This window comes from Syngnathoides biaculeatus, chromosome 10 (assembly GCF_019802595.1).
Source record: "Syngnathoides biaculeatus isolate LvHL_M chromosome 10, ASM1980259v1, whole genome shotgun sequence".
Taxonomy (NCBI): Eukaryota; Metazoa; Chordata; class Actinopteri; order Syngnathiformes; family Syngnathidae; genus Syngnathoides; species Syngnathoides biaculeatus.
In genome coordinates this window covers 646,982-669,988 of record NC_084649.1, presented here as the reverse complement: position 1 = coordinate 669,988, position 23,007 = coordinate 646,982, and the positions used below count along the sequence as shown (strand labels likewise).

The 23,007-nt window shown below is 40.0% G+C and overlaps 1 protein-coding gene across 5 annotated transcripts in view; it reads right to left on the bottom strand.

Moving 5' to 3' along the window:
* The window catches only part of etnk2 (ethanolamine kinase 2), a 38,294-nt gene that overhangs the window by 4,608 nt on the left and 10,679 nt on the right, over positions 1–23,007 (bottom strand). For all 5 annotated transcript variants that reach the window (XM_061832932.1, XM_061832930.1, XM_061832929.1 and 2 more), the window contains 5 exons: positions 20,684–20,821; positions 19,814–19,935; positions 17,010–17,150; positions 13,896–14,038; positions 4,266–4,349 (listed from right to left, as the gene is read on the bottom strand). In XM_061832932.1, the coding sequence (XP_061688916.1) occupies positions 4,266–4,349; positions 13,896–14,038; positions 17,010–17,150; positions 19,814–19,866 (421 nt within the window). In that variant the 5' untranslated portion in view covers positions 19,867–19,935; positions 20,684–20,821. The remainder of the gene's footprint in view (positions 1–4,265; positions 4,350–13,895; positions 14,039–17,009; positions 17,151–19,813; positions 19,936–20,683; positions 20,822–23,007) is intronic.

Genomic DNA, 23,007 nt, shown 5'->3' with positions numbered 1-23,007 from the left:
CAAGATGATCAATTTTAAGATAATCGCCTTGGAAAATGGATAATGGATCATTTACAAAACCCATTTTAGATTTTCAGTCATCCCTCGTTTTTTGCGATGAATTGCACCAGACCCACCCCCAAAAAGTGAAAAACTGCAAAAAAAAAAAAAAAAAAAATTGGGGTAAATGTTTAATTTAATTGTTTTTTGGGGGGGGCTTCAAAGGCCCTTGTCGTCTTGCTGGGGATACCGCATTATACCCTATAAATGCGGCTTCCTGCAACAGTACTGTACTAATGTATGCTGCCGTTTTTTTTGTGTGTTTCATTGGTTCTAGGGGGGGTCCGGAAATCTGTTATGCACTGAATCCGCGATAGATGACCCGCAAGAGCGGGATGACTGTACTTAGTTTGTCTCTGTGAGATATTACAATTGGTTGATTACCACAACTATTTAAGGGTGATAAATGCATAAAAACAAGCAAACAAACAAGACAGCACTGTAATTCTTCTAAAATAAACCTATTGATTTGTGATACTGAGCAAGGTTGATGCATTTGGAAATCAATATGAAACTTTTGAATAGTCTTGAATAGTCGATTTAAGACTTGAGTGTACATTTGAAGTAATAAAGGCTTTCATTGTGGAAAACCCTACCAGTAATTTATGGATCTGGGGACATTGGATCCTCAAGATGCGTTTTATACTAACATGACGAAATGGGTGGGAAAATGTAATGCAAATGCTGTAATTATTGTAATGAAGGCTGAATCTTTGTATAGTCACAACAATTATACAGTGAAGAAAAGTATTTGAACACCCTGCTATAATGCAAGTTCTTCCACTTGGAAATAATGGAGGGGTCTGAAACTTTCATCGAAGGTGCACATCCACTGTGAGAGATAATCTAAAAAGAAAAATCCAGAAATCACAATGTATTATTTTTTTTTTCACGATTTATTTGTGTGATACAGCTGCAAATAAGTATTTGAACACCGGAGAAAAACCAATGTTAATATTTGGTACAGTAGCCTTTGTTTGCAATAACAGTGGTCAAACTTTTCCTGTTGTTGTTCACCAGGTTTGCACACACGGGAGGAGGGATTTTGGCCCACTCCTCCACACAGATCTTCTCTAGATCAGACAGGTTTCTGGGCTGTCGCTGAGAAACACAGAGTTTCAGCTCCCTCCAAAGATTTTTTATTGGGTTTACGTCTTGATCCTGGCTAGGCCACCCCAGAACCTTGATATGCTTCTTACGGAGCCACTCCTTGGTTTTCCTGGCTCTGTGCTTCGGGTCATTGTCATATTGGAAGACCCAGCCACGACCCATCTTCAATGCTCTGACTGAGGGATAGAGGTTGTTCCCCAAAATTTCACAATACATGGCCACAGTAATCCTCTCCTTAATACAGTGCAGTCATCCTGTACCATGTGCAGAAAAACACCCCCATGCGTCACAGTAGGGATGGTGTTCTTGGGATGGAACTTATCATTAGTCTTCCTCCAAACACAGTTAGTGGTTTTATGACCAAAAACTTCCATTTTGGTCTCGTCTGACCACAAAACTTTCTCCCATGACTCCTCTGTATCATCCAAATGGTCATTGGCAAACTTAAGACGGGCCTTGGCATGTGCTGGTTTAAGGAGGGGAACCTTCTGTGCCATGCATGATTTCAAACCATGACGTCTTAGTGTATTACCAACAGTCAGCTTGGAAATGGTGGTCCCAGCTCTTTTCAGGTCATTGACCAAGTCCTGCAGTGTAGTCCTGGGCTGATTCCTCACCTTTCTAAGGATCATTTGAGACCCGATGAGGTGATGTCTTGCATGGGGCTCTACTCTGACTGAGATTAACTGTCACGTTTAGCTTCTTCCATTTTGTAATGATTGCTCCAACAGTGGACCTTTTTTCCACCAAGCTACTTGGTAATTTCTCCGTAGCCTTTTCCAGCCGTGTGGAGTCGGACAATTTTTGTCTCTGGTGTCTTTGGACAGCTTTTTGGTCTTGGCCATGTTACAAGTTTGAGTCTTAGTGACTGTATGGGGTGGACAGGTGTCTTTATGCAGCTAACGACCTCACACCTGTCCATCTGATTCAGGATAATACATGGAGTGGAGGTGGACTTTTAAAGACGGACTAACAGGTCTTTCAGGGTCAGAATTCTAGCTGATAGACAGGTGTTCAAATACTTATTTGCAGCTGTATCACACAAATAAATTAAGAAAAAAAAAAAGATACATTGTGATTTCTGGATTTTTCTTTTTAGATTAGCTCTCTCACAGTGGACACGCACCTACGATGAAAATTTCAGACCCTTCCATGATTTCTAAGTGGGAGAACTTGCAATATAGCAGGGTATTCAAATACTTATTTACTTCACAGTATATCGGAGACTTACCTTTGTAAATATACAAATTAAAATGGAACCTTATTTTTGAGGCTATGTTCGCGAGCCCAAGCAATTTTTGTAATTCAAATGAATGGAAATAGGACGTGCTTGAGTGCAGATGAGCACTTTGAACAGTAAGCACTGCTGCTCTGGTCACATGTGCCCAGTCCTTCCAGAAGAGCTCAACAGACCTGAACGTAACTCCAACAGCAGTGGCTGAAACAGTGGTCAAGCCATGCATTCATGAGCCAAAGTTCCACTGTACAACTAAAACTAAGACGTTTTAGCAGCTGTAACTGGGCTCGGCACTAACTTTGGCAACCGTAGGACTGGTGCAATGAACTGCACATTATTTGGTCATATTCTTTTTTGAGGAGGTATGGCATGACCATGGCATATCACAGTTTCGTACAAAGTAAACTTTGACACTCAAGCTGCAGCTTGCGATTATTTAAATAATCAATTAACCAATTACTTTTTTTTCGATTCCTCGATCAAATTGATTTAAAAAACTTTTGTTACATTTCCATCCTTTTATTCAACAACAGGACATTATTTCAAATTGGCAATGGTTGGAGTGTAAACATCCCATAGCTCTTAAACTAATTAGCAATTCCAAAAATATAAAAAAACTAAATGTTGAGGTCAAATAGCTTTCCAGTGGGTCAAAAAAGTATTCATCAGCCACCAACTTAACAATTATGCCTCTCCTCTTTTTAAGTGAGAGAACTTGGACAATTAGTCTGTGTGTTACTATTGCATTTGTGTGTGAATAGTAATTACTTGAAAGTAAATCCCATGACCAAATACCACAGTTAGCGAGCCAGTTAGTAGGGTTTTCTGTTTAGTAGCAGTAACATGGCGATTTCTAAAATGTTATGTGTCTTGAATTTAAACAAAATGACCGATGGGAGAGGCACGGTGGATCAGCTGGAAAGCGTTGGTTCTGAGGTCCCGGGTTCAATCACGGACCCGCCTGCGTGGAGTTGGCATGTTCTCCCTGTGCCTGTGTGGGTTTTCTCCGGGCACTCTGATTTCCTTCCACATCCCAAAAACATGCATTAATTGGACACTCAAAATTGCCTCTTGGTGTGATTGTGAGTGCAGCTGTTTGTCTCTTATGTGCCCTGCGATTGGCTGGCAACCAATTCAGGGTGTACACCGCCTCCGGCTTGTTGACAGCTGGGATAGTCTCCAGCACTCCCCACGACCCTTGTGAGGATAAGCGGCTAAGAAAATGGATGACTCGGACAGTAATTACTTTTGCTGTGTTCTTAGTTTTACAGTAAAGTCCAACTGGGGTGTCAGTAAACATCTTAAAAACACACGCAGGGAGCGCAGATCAACATTCTACAGGCTGCAAAGTATGAGTTGCTCTATGAGGCTACGACTGGCAGCTCTGGTTCAGCTATCGTCTTATGGCTAGCGCAGATGCGTGCCTGTTAATGTAGACTGGTGGTTCTGGTTGCGGTTTCTCCTTTACTAATCACATCCTCCTCTCTTGGATGGAATGTTTGGGCAATAAAGAGGATTAAAGGATCAAGATGAAAGGATCAACACTGAAAATGCAATTTTGGGTCATTTTCGGCAGCAAAATTTTGGCAGGACTTCGAAATTTGTACTTTGTTCTCATTGTCTATACACGGTGGTTGACTGACAAAGTCAAAGTGAACCCAGGCCACTGTTAATGTCAAACACTGATGATGTAACTTCAAAATAACTTTGAATATTGTCATGTCAGACATGAAGGTCCCATATTTTACCAAACCAACTTTTTTTCTAGTATTTCGGAATCATATTGTCTCTATGGGTTCTAAATTCACAATCAAAATTAAAATTGACAGATGTCACATTATGGGCTGTGAAATGAATGTGGATGAAAATGGTCACAAACCTGCAAATTCATTGAAGTGGTTGCCAATGTCGAAAGCTTGGTAGTTGTAACTGGAGTATTCATAATCTATGAAGCGAACATGAGCTACAAGACAACACAAGGAGACGGTAAGTGCATTCTGACTGAACCTGCAAACTCATTGTAGTTCAGGGGCATCCCAGCGTCATATGAGGTAAAGAGGTTCAGACCTGTATTCATATTAGATATACTGTTAATTAACATGTTGGTATGTTTTTTCACTTTGCTTTAATGCAAAGCAATAGAAGTTCTACAGTAGTGTTCAAAATATAGCAGTCAAATGTGACTAACCAGAGGAAGCCACATGTTCAGTACATTTTTTATTGCTACATGTCAAACAAGTTAATGGTAAGTGCAGTAGATTTTCAGTGCAATTGGGCAATTCCTTGTAAGGAGTGTGTCACGCCACCATTGACTTTACAAACTCAAAACGATTTTGTACAAACTTTTTGTTTGGATTTACCAACCCTTTGAATCATTAAAGTAATATTTAGTTGTATGACCATGGTTTTTTTTTTTTTTTTTTTGAACTGCTTCACATCTGTGTGGCATGGAGTCAACCAACTTGTAGCACCTTTCAGCTGTTATTCCATTCCAAGATTACCTAACGACATTACACAATTCACTTACATTTCTTGGTTGATTCACGTGTTTTCCACAAAATTGACGACCTCACCGATTGAATGCTGCACTACTACTTTTTTAACACCACATTTCCAACAAATTGCCCAATTGCACAGCCCTAAGAGGGTGTACCATGAAGAAAATAAGTATTTGAACACCCTGCTATATTGCAAGTTCTCCCACTTAGAAATTATGGAGGGGTCTGAAATTTTCATTGTAGGTGCATGTCCACTGTGAGAGAGATAATCTGAAAAGAAAAATCCAGAAATAATGTACAATTTATTTATTTATTTTTTTTAAATCTTCCCTGCATATCATGAATGCTGAGTCTTGTTTGTTTTCTGAGAATCAACTGCACCTACTGGTAACTTGTTTGACATGTAGCAAAAAAAATATATACTGAAAATGTGGATTAATCTGGTTAGTAACATTGGACTGCTATTATTTTGAACACTACTGTACAGAATAAGGTAAACCTTTATAGAGCTCGTGCACATGACATCACCGTTTTCATGGCGCCATATTGCCGGTCAAACAGAACTGCTTGACATTGTGGGAGACATTGAACCAGAGCAGAATATTCACAATGCCCGAGACCTGCTGTGCTGTTGGTTGTCACAATAGATAGGACAGATCTTAAAATAGAACATTCTATGGAATACGTGCAGACCAGACCAGCAAAAGATCAATGGATTTCGGCAATTAAACATGCCCAACCAAAGACACACGCCTGTGTAGCAATCACTTCATTTCAGGTAGGAATTATTCTTCTCAAGATCAATCCCAAGTTGACTCATTTGAATAAATAAATAAACCGTCTGTCGCAGAGAGTTTAATGGAGGTTACCATGTGGCCGCAATACGCGTCCGTGTTTAGAGGAGACAACTCCCCATCCTAAATTTTTTTTCCCCCAATCATAGTTAATGAATGGGAGTTTGTGTAAAACCAAAGGTCATTTATTTAAATACTGGTATTTGTATTGAAAAATCAGAGTGGGTCCATCACTATGTGGGATTTATTCCTGATTGAGAACAGATCTAGCAAAAAAGTATTTGTATGCGTCCAGACTTTTATACGCTTTCAAACTCTTTTGTGTAAATCTTGATGACTTACTCACCAGATACACGTGTAGATCCAGTTGTCCAATACAGGGTTAATAGTCCAATTTCTTATTGGCGAAAACATCGACTTCAGCATTAAATATGGGTCCTCTATTACAAGTGTCTCTAATTTTTCCACGTACCTTCGTTTATTATCACCTTCTAAATGTTTAATGGTATCGGACAAAACTCTGGATGTCGTGCTATAAGACATTTTTGTTTTGTCTCAACGGAATTAACTTGCAACAATGCTTTGTTAGACCGGCATTATGGCGATGTCACGTGATTTTATGACGTAGGTGCACGAGCTCTATACAGGGAAAAAGTATTTGCCCCCTTGTTCGGCATCTATCACACAAAAGGTTTCAGACCATCAAACCAATTTTAATATCACTTATAGACAATGCAAGGAAATAAAAAAATGCAGTTTTCAAATGACAATTCAATTTATGAAGGCACAAAAAAATCCAAACCTTTCTGACCCTCTGTGAAAATGTAACTGCGTCCTGAATTTGCGATAATTGGAAGTGTGTCTTGTACATTGCTCTGGAGGAATTTTGTCCAACTCTCCTTTGCAAAGTTGTTTCACCTCCACCATACTGTAGGGTTTTCTAGCACTAACTGCCTGTTTAAGGTCACAGCAACTCAATTTGATATAAAATCCAGAATTTGACTTGGCCACGCCAAAACCTTACTTTTTTTTTTTTTTTGGAGCCATTCAGAGGTGAACTTACTGTTGTGTTTTGGATCATTGTCCAGCTACATGATCCAAGAGCACTTAAGTTTGAGGGCATGAGCCGAATACTGCATTTTGTATTTCCTTCGGTTGACTCTGAGTGATATTAAAATTGGTTTGATGATTTAAAACCTTTGTGTGATATACCCAAAAAAAAAAAAATGAAATCAGGTGAATACTTTTTCACGGCACTATATCGAATGAACTGTCCTTTTACAAAAAAAAAATAAGAACAATATATTCAGTATGCTGCAAAAAGACAAAGAAAAAGGAAAGTTAGGTATATGCACATCTGCTCATCGCCTTTTCACAGAGGCACAGAGGACAACTCCTGAGTGGTAGAGAGGGTAAATCCCTCTCTACAGGAGTGGTTCCAGAGCCAACGCTGTGTGTTGAGGCAAGCCCAAATATCTAGCCAAAAATCTCTCAATCTAACCTTGCCAGAACAACAACTTATTAGAGAGTATTGTGCAAGTGGAACCTAAGGTGTTACTCAGATGTTTGGATTAGAGTTTCAAAATCCAGGTGCTTAAAAGAGACAAGTTTATCTTTATGGATGCTTCTCACCCTCTCAATCCAGAATACAAATTGCTTCCTTCTTGTGTCCGTCAAGCCCCTCCAGCTACCAAAAACAGACTTGAGTACTCTTTTGTACTTCTCTCAATCCTAGCTTTACATACCCTAGCGAAAAAGAGGTGACAACTTTGCCTCAATTGCTCCTATTGGCACTTGAATTACTAGCTTCTTCCATTATTTATGGTTGCATAACAATTGTACCATTTCATACTTACATACTTTTTATTGTCATGAGTTATGAACTTTATTGCAGTACTTTGCAACTCACATCTTGTACATTTTATCACGTGTGTCGTCGTCATCTTATTCTTTCGGCTTGTCCCATTAGGGGTCGCCACAGCATGACATCTTTTTCCATCTAAACCTATCTCGTGCATCCTCCTCTCGAACTCTCGCTGTCCTCATGTCCTCCTTCACAACATCTATCAACCTTTTCATTGGTCTTCCTCTTGCTCTTTTGCCTGACAGCTCCATCCTCAGCACCCTTCTACCAATATACTCACTCTCACATCTGGACATGTCCAAACCATCCTAGTCTGCTCTCTCTAACCTTGTCTCCAAAACAGCCAACTTTGGCTGTCCCTCTAATGAGCTCATTTCTAATCCTATCCAACCTGTTCACACCAAGCGAGAACCTCAGCATCTTCATTTCTACTACCTGTTGTTTCTTCAGTGCCACCGTCTCTCATCCATACATCATGGCCGTCCTCACCACTGTTTCATAAACTTTGCCCTTCATCCTAGCGCAGCAGTCGGCAACCTTTGACACCGAAAGAGCCATTTGAACCCGGTTTCCACGGAAAAGAAAACACTGGGAGCCGCACATCTAAAATGAAAAAAAAAAAAAAAAAAAAAAAAATTCTACTACTTTACCGCAGCATGTTTCTTATGAAATCCACGTGCTACAGAGAAAATTACATTTTATTCATTTAATGAACACATTTTGAACATTTTGAATTCTTGAAAAATAATAACGATGAATGTCTCTTTCAAATAAATTAAACAGCTGAATTTAAATTGTCCATGTAGCAAACGAAAGCAGAAAAATGCCATGAGGCGTCATCCCTATATCCATTTATCTTATCTAAAATGAAGATAACACTGTATATATTGCTTTTTCTTACCTTTACACTTTGTATAAACAACTATAGTGTGGTCTTTGACAGTCTTCGCAGAGAGAGGCATCTCTCTGATTTTCTGCACAATTTCGTCTTTGTTTTTAAAGTCTGCAAATAAGTGTTCTGAAATCTTAAGGAATGATTCTTTCATATATTCTCCATCTGTGAACGGTTTCCCATGCCTGCCTATTTCCTGAGCGGCCACAAAGCTTGCATATGTAGTTGAATTTGCAGACTTCACCCACTTCTTGAATTGATTTTTCGTCCGGTCAGCCTTCTGCATCAGTTCCGAAACAGCTTTTTTCCTCTCTTCTCCCTCTGGATATTTTTCAGCAAAGGCTCTGTGTGTATTGTTAAAATGTCTTGTGACATTTGACCGTTTATTGTTAGCCAGTTTTTCTCCACAAATTAGGCATACTGGTAGGCCACTCTCGCCCGAGGTAAATGCAAATGAATCTGCCCAGGCATCATTGAATGTTCTATTTTCTTGAGATATTTTTCTTTTCTTTCATTTCTCCATTGGCTTTGCCGGGCTTGAAAGTCGCTCAAAATAGACGGCGTTTCAGCGGGTATACCCGCTTCCGCAGTGTGACGTCTATTTTGAGCGACGAAAAAATAATATCAAATAATTTAATTAATATTTTAATATTTCAAGATCACAATAATCTTCAAACTTAGAACTAAAATAATATAAAAACTAACACAAATAAAACACACTTCAATTAAATACAAAAAAAAAAAAAAAGGTAATTTATTTTCCCAAGCCAATCAGAGCCGCATTATAAGGATGAAAGAGCCGCATGAGGCTCCGGAGCCGCGGGTTGCCGACTGCTGTCCTAGCGGATACTCTTCTGTCACATAGAACACCAGACACCTTCCGCCAACTGTTCCATCCTGCTTGGACCTGTTTCTTCACATCCTTACCACACTCACCATTGCTCTCTATTATTTACCCCAAGTATTTGAAGTCGTCCACTCTCGCTATCTCTTCTCCTTGGAGCTTCACTCTTCCTCCTCCGCCCCTCTCATTCACACACATATTATGTTTTACTTTGGCAAATCTTCATTCCGCTCCTTTCCAGTGCGTACCTCCATCTTTCTAAGTGTTCCTCCGCCTGCTCACTGCTTTCACTGCAGATCACAATATTATCTGCGAACATCATGTTCCAAGGGTATTCCAGTCTAACCTCATCTGTCAGCCTATCAATTACTACTGCAAACAGGAACGGGCCCAGCACGGAACCCTGATGCAGTCCCACCTCCACCTTAAATTCTTCTGACACACCAACGGCACACCTCACCGCTGTTCTGCTGCCCTCATACATGTCCTGAACTACTCAAACATATTTCTCCACCACACCAGACTTGTGCATGCACTACCACAGTTCCTCTCTTGGTACTCTGTCATAGGCTTTCTCTCGGTCTACAAAGATACAATGTAGCGCCTTCTGACCTTCTCCGTACTTTTCCATGAGCATCCTCAAGACAAATAATGCACCTGTGGTACTCTAAGCATGAAACCACACTGTTGTCCGCAGATACTTACTTCCGGCCTGAGTGTAGCTTCTACTACTCTTTCCCATAACTTCATTGTGTGGCTTATCATCTTTATTTCTCCGTAGTTTCCACAGTGCTGAACAAACAAAGTAGTCCTGAGCAGACCAGAGAGAGAGAGAGAGAGAGAGAGAGTTGTGATTGATGCAGATCTCAATGGACATAATGGCGAAGGAAACAGGGGTGATGAAGAAGTGATGGGTAAGTATGTCATTCAGCAAAGGAACTTTGAGGGCAGATGGTGGTGGACTTCATAAAAAGGATGGAATTGGCAGTGGTGAACACTTATTTCCAGAAGAGACGGAACATAGAGTGACCTCCAAGAGCGGAGGTAGGAGCACACAGGTAGATTATATTTTGTGCAGACAATGTAATCTGGAGGTTACTGATTGTAAGGTTGTGGTAGGGGAGAGTGTAGCTCGACAGCATATGATGGTGGTGTGTAAAATGACTGGCGGTGGGTAGAAAGATTAAGAAGACAAAGGTATAGCAGAGAATCAGGTGGTGAAAGTTGAGAAAGGAAGAATGTGGTGTGGCCTTTCGAAAAGAGGTGAGGCAGGCAGTAGATGGTTGGGAAGAGCTCCCAGAAGACTGGAATACTACTGCCACCGTATTCAGAGAGGCAGGCAGGAGAGTACTTGGGGTGTCTTCTGGTAGGAAAGGGGAGGAAACTTGGTGGTGGAACCCCGAAATACAGGAAGTAATTCAAGGAAAGAGATTACCGAAGAAGTGGGACACGGAGAGGACTGAGGAGAGGCGGAAGGAATACATTGAGATGTGTTGTAGGGCAATGGTAGTGGTGGCGAAGGCTAAACAAGTGGCACATGAGGACATGTACAGCAGGTTGGATACATAACAGGGAAAAAGGATCTCAACAGGTTGTCCAGACAGAGAGATAGAGACGGCAAGGATGTGCAGCAAGTCAAGGTGATTAAGGATAGTGATGGAAATATGTTGACTGGTGCCAGTAGTATGCTAAGTAGATTGAAAGAGTACTTTGAGAAGTTAATGAATGAAGAAAATAGGAGAAAAGGGAGAGAAGAAGAGCCAAGCATGAATGACCAGGAAGTGGCAATGATTAGTCAGGGAGAAGTTAAAAAGGCACTGAACAGAATCTTCTTCTTTTTCTTTCGGCTTGTCCCATTAGGGGTCGCCACAGCTTGTCATATCGTGCATCTTCTTCTCGAACACCCACTGTTCTCATGTCCTCCCTCACAACATCCATCAACCTTTTCTTTGGTCTTCCTCTCGCTCTTTCGCCTGGCAGCTCCATCGTCAGCACCCTTCTACCAATATACTCACTCTCTCGTCTCTGAACATGTCCAAACCATCAAAGTCTGCTCTCTCTAACCTTGTCTCCAAAACATCCAACTTTGGCTGTCCCTCTAATGAGCTCGTTTCTAATCCTATCCAACCTGTTCACTCAAAGTGAGAACCTCAGCCTCTTCATTTCTGCTACCTCTACTTCTGCTTCCTGTTGTTTCTTCAGTGCCACCGTCTCTAATCCGTACACCATGGTCGGCCTCACCACTGTTTTATAAACTTTGCGCTTCATCCTAGCGGATACTCTTCTGTTGCATAGAACACCACACACCTTCTGCCAACTGTTCCACCCCACTTGGACCCGTTTTTTCACTTCTTTACCACACTCTCCATTGCTCTGTATTGTTGACCCCAAGTATTTGAACTCATTCATCCTCACTATCTCTTCTCCTTGGAGCTTCACTCCTCCTCCTCCGCCCCTCACATATATTCTGTTTTACTTCGGCTAATCTTCATTCCCCCCCTTTCCAGTGCTTGTCTTCATCTTTCCAATTGTCTAATCTCTTTTCTTGGATGACTTCCTGTATTATGGGGTTCCACCACCAAGTCTCCTTCTCGCCTTTTCTACCAGAAGGCACCCCAAGTACTCTCCTGCCTGCCTCTCTGAGTACCTTGGCAGTAGCATTCCAGTCTTCCGGGAGCTCTTCCTGTCCATCTAGAGCCTGTCTCACCTCTTTCCGAAAGGCCACAGGACATTCTTCCTTCCTCACCTTACACCACCTGATTCTCTGCTCTACCTTTGTCTTATTAATCTTCCAACCCGCTACCAGAGTCATCCTACACACCACCATCCTATGCTGTCGAGCTTCACGCTCCACTACTTTACAATCAGTAATCTCCTTCAGATTACATTGTCTACATAAAATATAATCCACCTGCGTGCTTCTACCTCCGCTCTTTTAGGTCACTGTATGTTCCCGTCTTTTCTGGAAATAAGTGTTCACCACTGCCAATTCCATCCTTTTTGCAAAGTCCACCACCATCTGGCACTCAAAGTTCTTTTGCTGAATTCCGTACTTACTCATCAGTTCTTCATCACCCCTGTTTCCTTCCCGAACATGTCCATTGCAATCTGCACTAATCAGAACTCTCTCTCTGACTGGGATACTCAGGACTACTTTGTGTAGTTCCTTCCAGAATTTCTCTTTCAAGTCGCGGTTACATCGTTCCTGTGGGGCATATCCACTAACCACATTATACAGAACACCCTCAATTTCAAGTTTCATCATCATCACTCGATCTGATACTTTTTTCACCTCCATGACATTCTTAGCCAACTCTTCCTTTAAAATAACCCATGTCAAATAACTCCTGAGCTTTTCCTGTCATAGTCCCAACATTCAACATCCCTACCCACAGCTGTATGGCCTGTGTCTTTCTCTTCTTCTTCTGCCGACTCAGCCGCTCTCCTCCTCGACCTACATTTTCTGACTTACTACCCATGCCTTGCAGATTAACATTTCCGGGTGTGCGTGTAGGAAGCCCAGGCCACGGGATAACTGTAGTAGAATTCATATGATGAACGCTCATATGAGTTTGGCAGTTTTACGCCGGATGCCCTTCTTCACACAACCCCCTGCATTTATCCTGGCTTGGGACCGGCCAACAGGTAGCACAATAGTGAGCTGCCCAACGGGCTGCAGATAATCAAAAAGAAGAAGCAATCAAATAAACAAAGTCAGCACATGAGATACACAATTCACACAATCCCTCATCTATGTTAAAGTTAAGGTCAAATGAAAGCAATCACAATAAACACAGTCAGCACATAAGGTATACAAATCACATACTACCTGTACGGCGATTTAAAGGATACGTGGATGGAAGGGATTCAAACCACAATGGCCCTCACTCTAGTAGTTAAAGATTGAGTCCACGATTGATGTTCGGTCCTAGTTGTATACTCTAAGTAGGTAATGTTTTTAGCGCAATTAGCTAACTTGGATCGAGCAGTTTCAACACGAACGATACGGCACCAATTTGGGTACTAATATATACTAGGATAAGACTTGTTAAATTTCTTATCAGTCCCCACTGCCCTCTTCGTACAAGTTATGAAAATACTCACATTCAATGTTTCTTCAACATCCACTAATTGATCACAAACATGTCTCGTTGTTATCAAGCTAAACTAAGGAATACTTGGCCGATAAGCAAGTTAAGTTGACGTTTCCACTCGCCCAACTTCTTATGAGTACTCAGTATCCTCGTTGTATACAATACATAGATTTTGCAGGATGTGTAGATACTAGCATTTTATGTTTTCCTCCTCAGTAAATATTAGAAAACAGACACTTTTGTTGTTAGCAGTCTGAGCTAGGCTAACTTGGGCCGAGCAGCTTCCACGTGAATGATACGGCTCCAATTTGGGTACTCAGGTTGCACAGATGGTGGTTTTAGTCCACTGAAGTGCCTTATACTGTCAAAATGTGTCTGCTGCAAATAAAATTGTCCTTAAAGGGACATTTGAGAACGTGATTTGACCGTGACTGTATCCTATTACAATCATCTTGACTATCCCAGAATTATTTAAATAGTGGTTGTCAAATAACACAAATACACAGTAATGACACATATGTACCCTCTTTGCTGTTGTGTATGATGTTCTTGCAGAGCAGGTCATTATGGCAGAGAACCACAGGCGAACCCAGTGTAGAAAGATGCTCTTTCATCCATACCATCTCCTGCTCCAGCACCTCCTTGCTCGGGACTTCCTTCTGGATTCTAAATTAACGACAAGGAGCAAAATTTGAAGACAGTTTTTTTTTTAAGTTCAGATACCATTTCACCATTTTATACGATTTGCAGTATTTGTAGTTTTAGTTTAAAAAAAAAAAATCTGAAAAATGCAGCATCAGAGTCATCAAGGTGTTGTAATCATCAAATAAACCACTGTATTTTTTTATTGTAAGTGGGAGTTTTTTTTCATGGTTCTGCTAGGGGTGCGATTTATACTGCAGACCGATTTATATGAGAAATTATCAATACAGAGATGCTTATTCATTATTTTCACACTCATAACCGCAAGAGGGCTCTAGGTCTGAACCTCCTCCTTATATACATCTGAAAATTCATCATTTCAACATTAGCGGTAACTTGCAAAAACAACCGAGAAGGATTGAACAAAAATGGCAATGAAGAAAAAAAAAATCATATTCTGCAGATTATAAGATGCAAGTAGTGAAATATGAAGCTACACTAAACATTCGGATAGCTTCTTCAGAGTACGAAATGCTCTGCCTGTGATGTATTAATAGCATGCGAGGGGACATCACGCCACAGTTCAAAAATAAATTAAATGTTTTCAACTGCATACCTGTAATGATCCCTGGAGGCTTAACCAAAATACTCCAGCCATTTGATACCTCCGTGAATCGGAGCTTTAAGGCAGTCTTGCGTAACCTGTGGAAGGAGTGGATGACGGATGGAGAGCAAAGCTTCATAGCAACCAGGTGAATGTGCCATGGAGCTTTACGTGAAGTCATTGGATGGCTCGACAAAGTATGGGCTTCAGTGACAACCAAAACCATGCTGTTGGGATTCAGAAAGGCTGGAATAAGCTAGCTGTAACTGCAACTGACAATGAGTCTGACAAAAGCGATGTAGAAGAGGAAGCGGCGCGTCGTCTACCTCTGAAGTCTGCGGAGTTGTTTAGAAGTGACACCGAGGATAAAGATTTTATTGGATTTATTGATTTGGAGTGACACTGATGGTTTGGTAAGCTTGTTAGGATGTTCTTTATGCTATAGTTATCTGAATAACTTACGTTAAGTTAACATACCAGGTACATTCTCCGTTCGTTGTTTATGCGTCATGCAACGTTAACAACACTGTAGACCTATTCAGCCTGTTCTCTATTCTATTTTTATATTAAATTGTGTTTCAAGTTTTTCGTGTTGCGTTTTATTAAATAAATTTCCCCTCAAAAATGTGACTTATACTCCAGTCCGACTTATATGTTTTTGCCTTCTTTGTCCATTTTTTGGCTGGTGCAAATTAAACTTCGGAGCAACTTATACTCTGGAAATGAAATAAAATCCCTCACTATTGTTTTAAATGTGCTAATTTTTGTCCAAAGAGTACGTTACAATTACTAATGAGAAAATCTAACTATCAGCTTTTTATGTTTGCCCGTATAATCTAACAGCTGCACATTAATTTGGAACAATGTAATGATTTTCTTGACAGGAATTACTTCAGATGGTCAAACCATGCACATTATCAGATGATACTACAACACTAGGGTACAGAATTCTTGTTGAGTTAGTCTGACAGCTTTTTTTCATAGATTTTTGGAACGCAAAATCCAAAACTAATCTTAATTTTTTTTCTATTGCGATAATTTTTGAACAAAGTGGAGCAAAGGATAGACATTCCTATGTAAATACAAGACTAAGAAGGAATAGTACCAAGGTTTAAAAACTAAAACGAAACAAGCATCAAACAAAATAAAACTTATAATGGTATAGCCATGGTTACAAAGGTAAAGAAAGAGAAAAACAAGCACAAATCCTTTTCGTTCCTTTCACCAAGTCCATCTTTGAATAATGTTTGCTTTTATCCAAACATTGTAATGGCATAAAAATAAAAATAAAAAAACTCAATCTCTCCCTTTATTTTATTTATTTATTTATTTTTTTTTAGATATTTCTATTTTTCGTTTTGGAAAAAATATCTGTTGTATGAGTCAATCGTTTCCATTTTTTATACTTCTCTAGACCTAGAAATTCATGAAATCAAATTCAATAGTTTTCCGTGCTTTCCATATTTGAAGGGGGGTGGGGGGGTCATCATTTGGCATCATTTACAACCCAGCAAAACATATGTGGTGACTAGTGCTAGTGGCTAGTGTGCAAATGGTTTTGAAATTCAGCCAAAGAAATCTGTGTATTGAGCAGAAACTTCTAAAGTAATAAATGTAATGGGATTATGGGAGGTAATCATACAGTCCGCTTTGGAGATTCCTGCTGTCTTTACATTTGTTGTGAGCTCCCAAAGGGACTGAAAATTCAAGTGGTTAACATCTGTCTTGATTAGTAGGTAAAAGGTACACCTGTCAGGGGTTTATTTCCTTTTCAGCTTCAGGCAGCTACTCATCTGCACTGCAAACTGTGCCTTGTTACTAAGGAAAATAATAAAGTTGACGTTAATGCCGAGCTAATCAAACACCTGCATTTCTGTCCTATCCAGTCAGGTCAGATTGTTCCACTTACATAAGCATCATGCTAGACTGAATGGAAGGTCCATTAACATGACAAAGACATCAGACCTCCAGTTACACCCTAACACATTATGGTGCCTAACTTAACCATTAACTGTAGAGGTACGCTCACTGTCCGAAAAACACTTATATACTTTAAAAAAGATACAAATAAGTAAGACTGGACAATTACTGCTTAGTATGTTTTGCTTATAAGTTATTCAAGTCTTACTTACTGTATAGACACACACGCACATCCACGCACGCACACATACACTAATTTCTTCAATAACTAATGGATTTTTTCCTCCTGATGTCATCGGTAATTTCTAAGCTCATACTTGAGAAAAAAAAAACAGTTTAAAGATTACAATGTTTCAACATCTACCACCGACTCCGGACTGTTAAATGAATTTAGATTAAATTTGAGTGTATAGTGGTGAAACAATCTTCAAGCAAAATCCTAGAAATAACAGTTGAGAAACATCTGCTCACCTGATGTTGGAAGCTTGTTCTGTGAATTCTGTAGCCACAAGGGAAAAGTATTTTTGCATCTTAATCCATAGGTTGGGTTTCGGGATGCATCCGTTATGCGCATGGATGGCATGGACACGGGCCATCTCTCCAGCTATCAGTCTGAGGGAAGACATACACATACAAATATCAGGATTTCTATTCAACGTGATGTAATTCTTAATCCTGTGTGTATTTTCATCAAAGAGTCACTGATGAACTATTTTAATTTTTGTGAGAAAAAAAAACATCTTTAATATCTTGAAGCGGTCTTATGTTGGCATCCACAGAACAGCAGTTCTACACCATAACTATAAAAAAAAAAAACATCTTACATTCATCCATCCATCCTTTTTCTGAGCAGAGCAATGAAGGTCAAAACTGAACAATATAGCTTTTGTACGGGTTTCTTTATTGCTCTTTATTGTAATGTAATTACCAATTTCCAGACCGGCCCTAAAAGTTTCCACCGACCCTCACAATTTTACACTTCATGATAAATATGTCAGGGGCGTAGTTCTCCACGGCTCCATAAGCAGCGAGTGCCGTGAATGCGCACACGCTCTGCTGCAGGAACATAGAGTTAAGTCAGGTGGCCGTGCCACTTCCTTGTGCGCGCTGCTACACCTCGTTGCGCCTTGATTACGTCGTGTATTTAAGTATGATCGGATCGTTGTGTATATATGCATGTGTGTTCTCAAGCATCAGCTAGCGTAACTGCCTCATCTCATGTCATAGTGTGACTGAGCCATATCAAGTCATGTTGCGTTTTCATGTTTTGCCATGTCCGATTTTTTACATTGTTTCATGTTTTTGGACCAAGCCTTTTGCAGTGTGATTTTTGTATCGTTGCCCTGTTGGACTGCCTTCCCGTGTATGACCTCAGTCTGGCAATAAACCTTCCTACAAGCTTACGTCTCAGCTTTCTCTGCTAATATTCCAGTGTTTCGCAATGGGAGATGCCATCATGAATTTTGTTATGCACGAGAGAGCGTGAATTAACGAAAACTGACAAGAAAACGGCGGCACCATGTATTGGAGACAGAATAAAAATATTTTGTAAAAAAAAAATTTATAAATTGAAAAAAAAAAAACCTATCTACCGACCCGAGCTCTGAAATCTAGGAAATCAGAATTTTTTTTAGCATTACTGAAATGGCATTGCTGTGGGATCCATATTTTACCAGTCATGGCCCACTGTAAACGAAAGAATTTTTTTTTCCAAAGTGCACGTATGTAATCTTTTTAAGTTGCAACTTACAGTGAAGAAAATAAGTATTTGAACACCATGCTATATTGCAAATTCTGCCACTTGGAAATCATGAAGGGGTTGGAAATGTTCATCGTAAGTGCATGTTCAGTGTGAGAGAGATCCAGAAATCACAATGTATGATTTTTTTAATAATTTATCTGTGTGATACAGCTGCAAATAAGTATTTGAACATCTAACTATCAGCTAGAATTCCGACCCTCAATGACCTATTAGACCACTTACAAAAGTCCACCTCCACTCCATGTATTTTCCTGAACCAGATGCACCTCTGTGAGGTCGTTAGCTGCATAAAAGACACCTGGCCACGTCACACAATCAGTAAGACTCAAATTTGTAATATGGCCAAGACCAAAGAGCTGTCCAAAGACACCAGAGACAAAATTGTAAAACTCCACATGGCTGAAAAGGGCTATGGAGAAATTGCCAAGTTGCTTGGTGAAAAAAGGTCCACTGTTGGAGCAATCATTAGAAAGTGGAAGAAGCTCAACATGACGGTCAATCTCAATCGGAGTGGAGCCCCATGCAAGATATCACCTTGTGGGGTCTCAATAATCCTTAGAAAGGTGAGGAATCAGCCCAGGACTACACGACAGGACTGGGTCAATGACCTGAAAAGAGCTGGGACCAACATTTCCAAGGTGACTGTTGGTAATACACTAAGACGTCATGGTTTGAAATCAGGCATGGCACAGAAGGCTCCCCTGCTTAAACCAGCACATGTCAAGGCCAGTCTTAAGTTTGCCAATGACCATTTGGATGATACAGAGGAGTCATGGGAGAAGGTTTTGTGGTCAGATAAGACCAAAATGGAACTTTTTGGTCATAAATCCACTAAGCGTGTTTGGAGGAAGACTAGTGATAACAGCCCAGAAACCTGTCTGGTCTAGAGAGGATCTGTGTGGAGGAGTGGGCCAAAATCCCTCCTGCAGTGTGTGCAAAACTGGTGAACAGCTACGGGAAACGTTGCACCTCTGTAATTGCAAACAAAGGCTACTGTACCAAATATTAACATAGGTTTTCTCATGTTCAAATACTTATTTCCAGCTGTATCATACAAATAAATCGTTAAAAAAAAAAAATCATACATTGTGATTTATGGATTTTTCTTTTTAGATTCTCTCTCTCACAGTGGACATGCACCTACGATTAAAATTTCAGACCCCTCCATGATTTCTAAGTGGGAGAACTTGCAATATAGCAGGGTGTTCAAATACTTATTTTTTCACTGTACATATCACAAATATTAATCTTCTCTATCCATGCATATTTGAAAACTCCACATTTTAAATAAAAAATCTTACCTTCTAATATCAATACAAACTATTGATGCAGTCAGTTTTTTTATGATTAATTTTGACATAAAAGACTACTCCTCACTGGTATTGACGGCTTGCTTTGCATTGGGTGCAGTTGTCTTTGTTTTACCACTGTTTTCATTGAATTTCTCAAAAGTAAATTTGGCCTCAGAATTGTCAGAGACTGTAAATATTGTAGGTTTCAATAAGTTCCCAACCTAAGTAAAGAAGGATCCCTGACATCTTGTGTCCCAAGAGCATCCCCTTGCATGTATTCGTAACAGATGCCATTTTGAAAGGTGCAGTAAAGACGAGGAGCACAACCATTAGCATGCAGCACCTGAAGGAGAAAAACAAACAGAATTTACTTCCGTAAATGGAACACTACTGACAGAAACCGCTTATCATTTTGCAGTCACTCATATTTGAAAAATGTACGAGTGTGGTCAGTAATGCCCGCAAATATAAAGTTGCGGGTGTGATTCGGGATGGAATCTCAAGACCTTAAAATAACTTACTGAGTTGTTATTCCCGACTATGTAGTAGTTCCCTAATACCATAATCATAATTTAGTGACACTGCACAGACATTTTTAAAGAGGTCAATAGACATTCAATTTCAAAACAAAATATAGTCTATCATCTAACGATAGAACTGAGATCAAGTCAAAGTTAATCACAATTTCATACTTAATTATAATTAGATACCTGTGTTATATCTGAGAAATGTTTTCAGTGTAACTGAATTTCCTTTGACACGGCTCATGATGTTGATGACTTTCGACGGAAATGTGCTCGGAGTGCGTGACGAAGCTCGGAACATGTGGTTTTGGCATAACTTCTAAACATGCTCAGTACGGTTAACTTGCATTTCCTGTTTTCAAGTGAATACTGATTGTTTAGGATCAGGCTTGTTTTGTTACCGTTTATGAAATAAACATGTAAATTAAGACAAAACACAAAAAAAGCAAAGTTTTTCAATGTCTATTTCTACTCTGTACAGATTTGCGAGTGCGATGGCGCCTGAGCGCATACTCACCCGTGAAATCACAGTGACTGATTTTGACACATTCATAGCATTAAACATACCTGAAAGCTTTTAAGCTCATTCTCTCTGTCCACAATTAGCTCAGTCTTGTTCCCATAAACTCGTACTAAGACTACATCTTTTGGATTATCTTCCGCATAACAGCCAACCAGTTTGTTGGTTGTCCCATCGGTGAAGAACTGAAGGAAGAAAGAAAGAAAATGCACCTTATGTAGATTGAGACTTCAGCAACAGACAAGGTTTTGAAAGACCTAGTAGCAAATGACAGGCATGCAAAAACAACTCGAAGTAATACTGGAAGATTTGAAATTATTTGTTGAACAATTCCAAGAAGAAAATTGTTTTATTTCAAATTGCACTATTCTGCATTTAGAACATGCGGAATTTGCAAAGTTAACATTTTTTAATAATATCAATGCTCAAGCCCTATTCAAACACTGGTAAAAAAGTTTCACGGTTAATAGTGCAAAGTTTGGATAAACATTTAATATTCTTTTTCAGGGTCATCATGCAATCAAAATTGAAGTGCTCTAAAAAAATGAAACAAGTGTAAACCTGTGGGCCTGTAACACCAACTGACGTCAACATAAAACATTATGGACTTTTAGTGTACGTCCCATCTCAGGCGCTCACTCACGCAGACCAGTTTTTGGCATTCCACGAATGGCCAGTCACAAAGGTGGGCGTGTAGCCATCCTTGTTATGGCTATCAACACTGGCAAAAACACCGTTGTCTACTTCATGACTGATCCCCTCCACCTGCCACACAATACACTGCTAAAACCGGTGACCAATATGGCAATAGACAGCAACTTTGGACCCAGACAGACGTAAACATTCAGCCAAGGTTCATGTTGGGGTTAGGAGGGTATTTGAGCTCTCCTGATTATGGTAAAAGCGTGAATCTGGGGGTTGTTAATCATGTACATTTATGTTTATTAAATTATTTAAAAAACTGACATGGAGGAAAATGCATTTCATTAGAGTTCGATTTCCTGGAATTTGAGGATTCTTAAGTACAACTACATTGAATCTTTCAAAGTACAACACAATCAGATTAGAAAACCTTTAAAACAAAATTTCAGTTTGAGAGTAATTTAACTGGGGGAACCTGAGTTTATAATCGTCTCCACCTACAACATTTCCTGGCTACAAATAGTCTGTTATGAACTACCTTCCTCGCTTTCCAATAGATACATTTCACTGACGTCACGTCGACCACGTGTTTGTTTGTTTTGGACGGCAAGATTGTGTCAAGAGATCATGGCTAGAAAGCGATAAATGTACACTTTAATGTTTTGGCTACGGTTATCATTTGATCTTTTATCTTGAAAGTCCTTTGACAAACGAACACTTAAACCAGATGTGACTGAGGAACTTGTGCTGGCGTGAGGAATAAAGAGGAAAGAAAGATGCCACATGTGAAACTTGACAGCATTGTGTCGACGTCAGTGGGAAAGGTTGGGGGGAGGGGGGATATGGATCGCAAAAACACGCTTACTTTCATAATTGGTTTTAACCGAACACCTGTAGCAAAAAAAAACAATTAACCGGTTTTAAAATCGGTACCATTGTGGTGTTTAGATAATTCACCCGCATGACCTCAAGTTGGGGTGCGGGGTTCCGCACGGACTGTTTTTGTTGTTGCTCTTCCGGAGTGATGAGTTCACAGAGTTCCCGCCGTTATGCAAGTAGTGTTTTGATGTCTGCCAATAAAACAAGTTGATCCCTAGTGCGCATGCACTGCTAGTGCCACTGCCTGAAGTTGATGCTTCACTATCTTGATATTTTAGAAACAGATTCATACCAACGGAAGATGAGAGAGTCTTCGCCAAATCAGCGTGTCTCCTTTTTTTTCCCCCGGTGCCACTCCAGCGCTTTGACACCCATCTTTTCAAGCTGGTAACTCTGCTTGCAGAGATGGCAGTAAAACATGTGCCGATCTTTTGGATCTCGACGAACCCAGCTCCCAAACTCCTTACTTTCAACCCAAGCTTCTTGAAAAATGAACTTCACCGTGATACAAGTTGGATCGATGAAAGAACTACGCTACGTCGTAACGAAGACGAAGTGAAATGCCTACTCACGGAAACAAACAATGGAATATCGACAAGATGGCGACTAGTTGTCAACAAGGTGACTTCCGTTGACAATTTCCGGCTGATTTGGATAAAGACGGATCGCTATTTTTTTTTTAAATAAAATTAATTTATTTTTTAGGGAGAATTTTGGTGGTAGAGGTCCTCCCTTTGATTTTTTTTTTTTTAAATTTAAGGCCTTTTTAGGGGCTTGACCGGTTTTCGCGGATTTTAAGGACTTTTAGGAGCCCCTAAATGCACCTTCGAAAATTTAGGGGTTTTTAGGG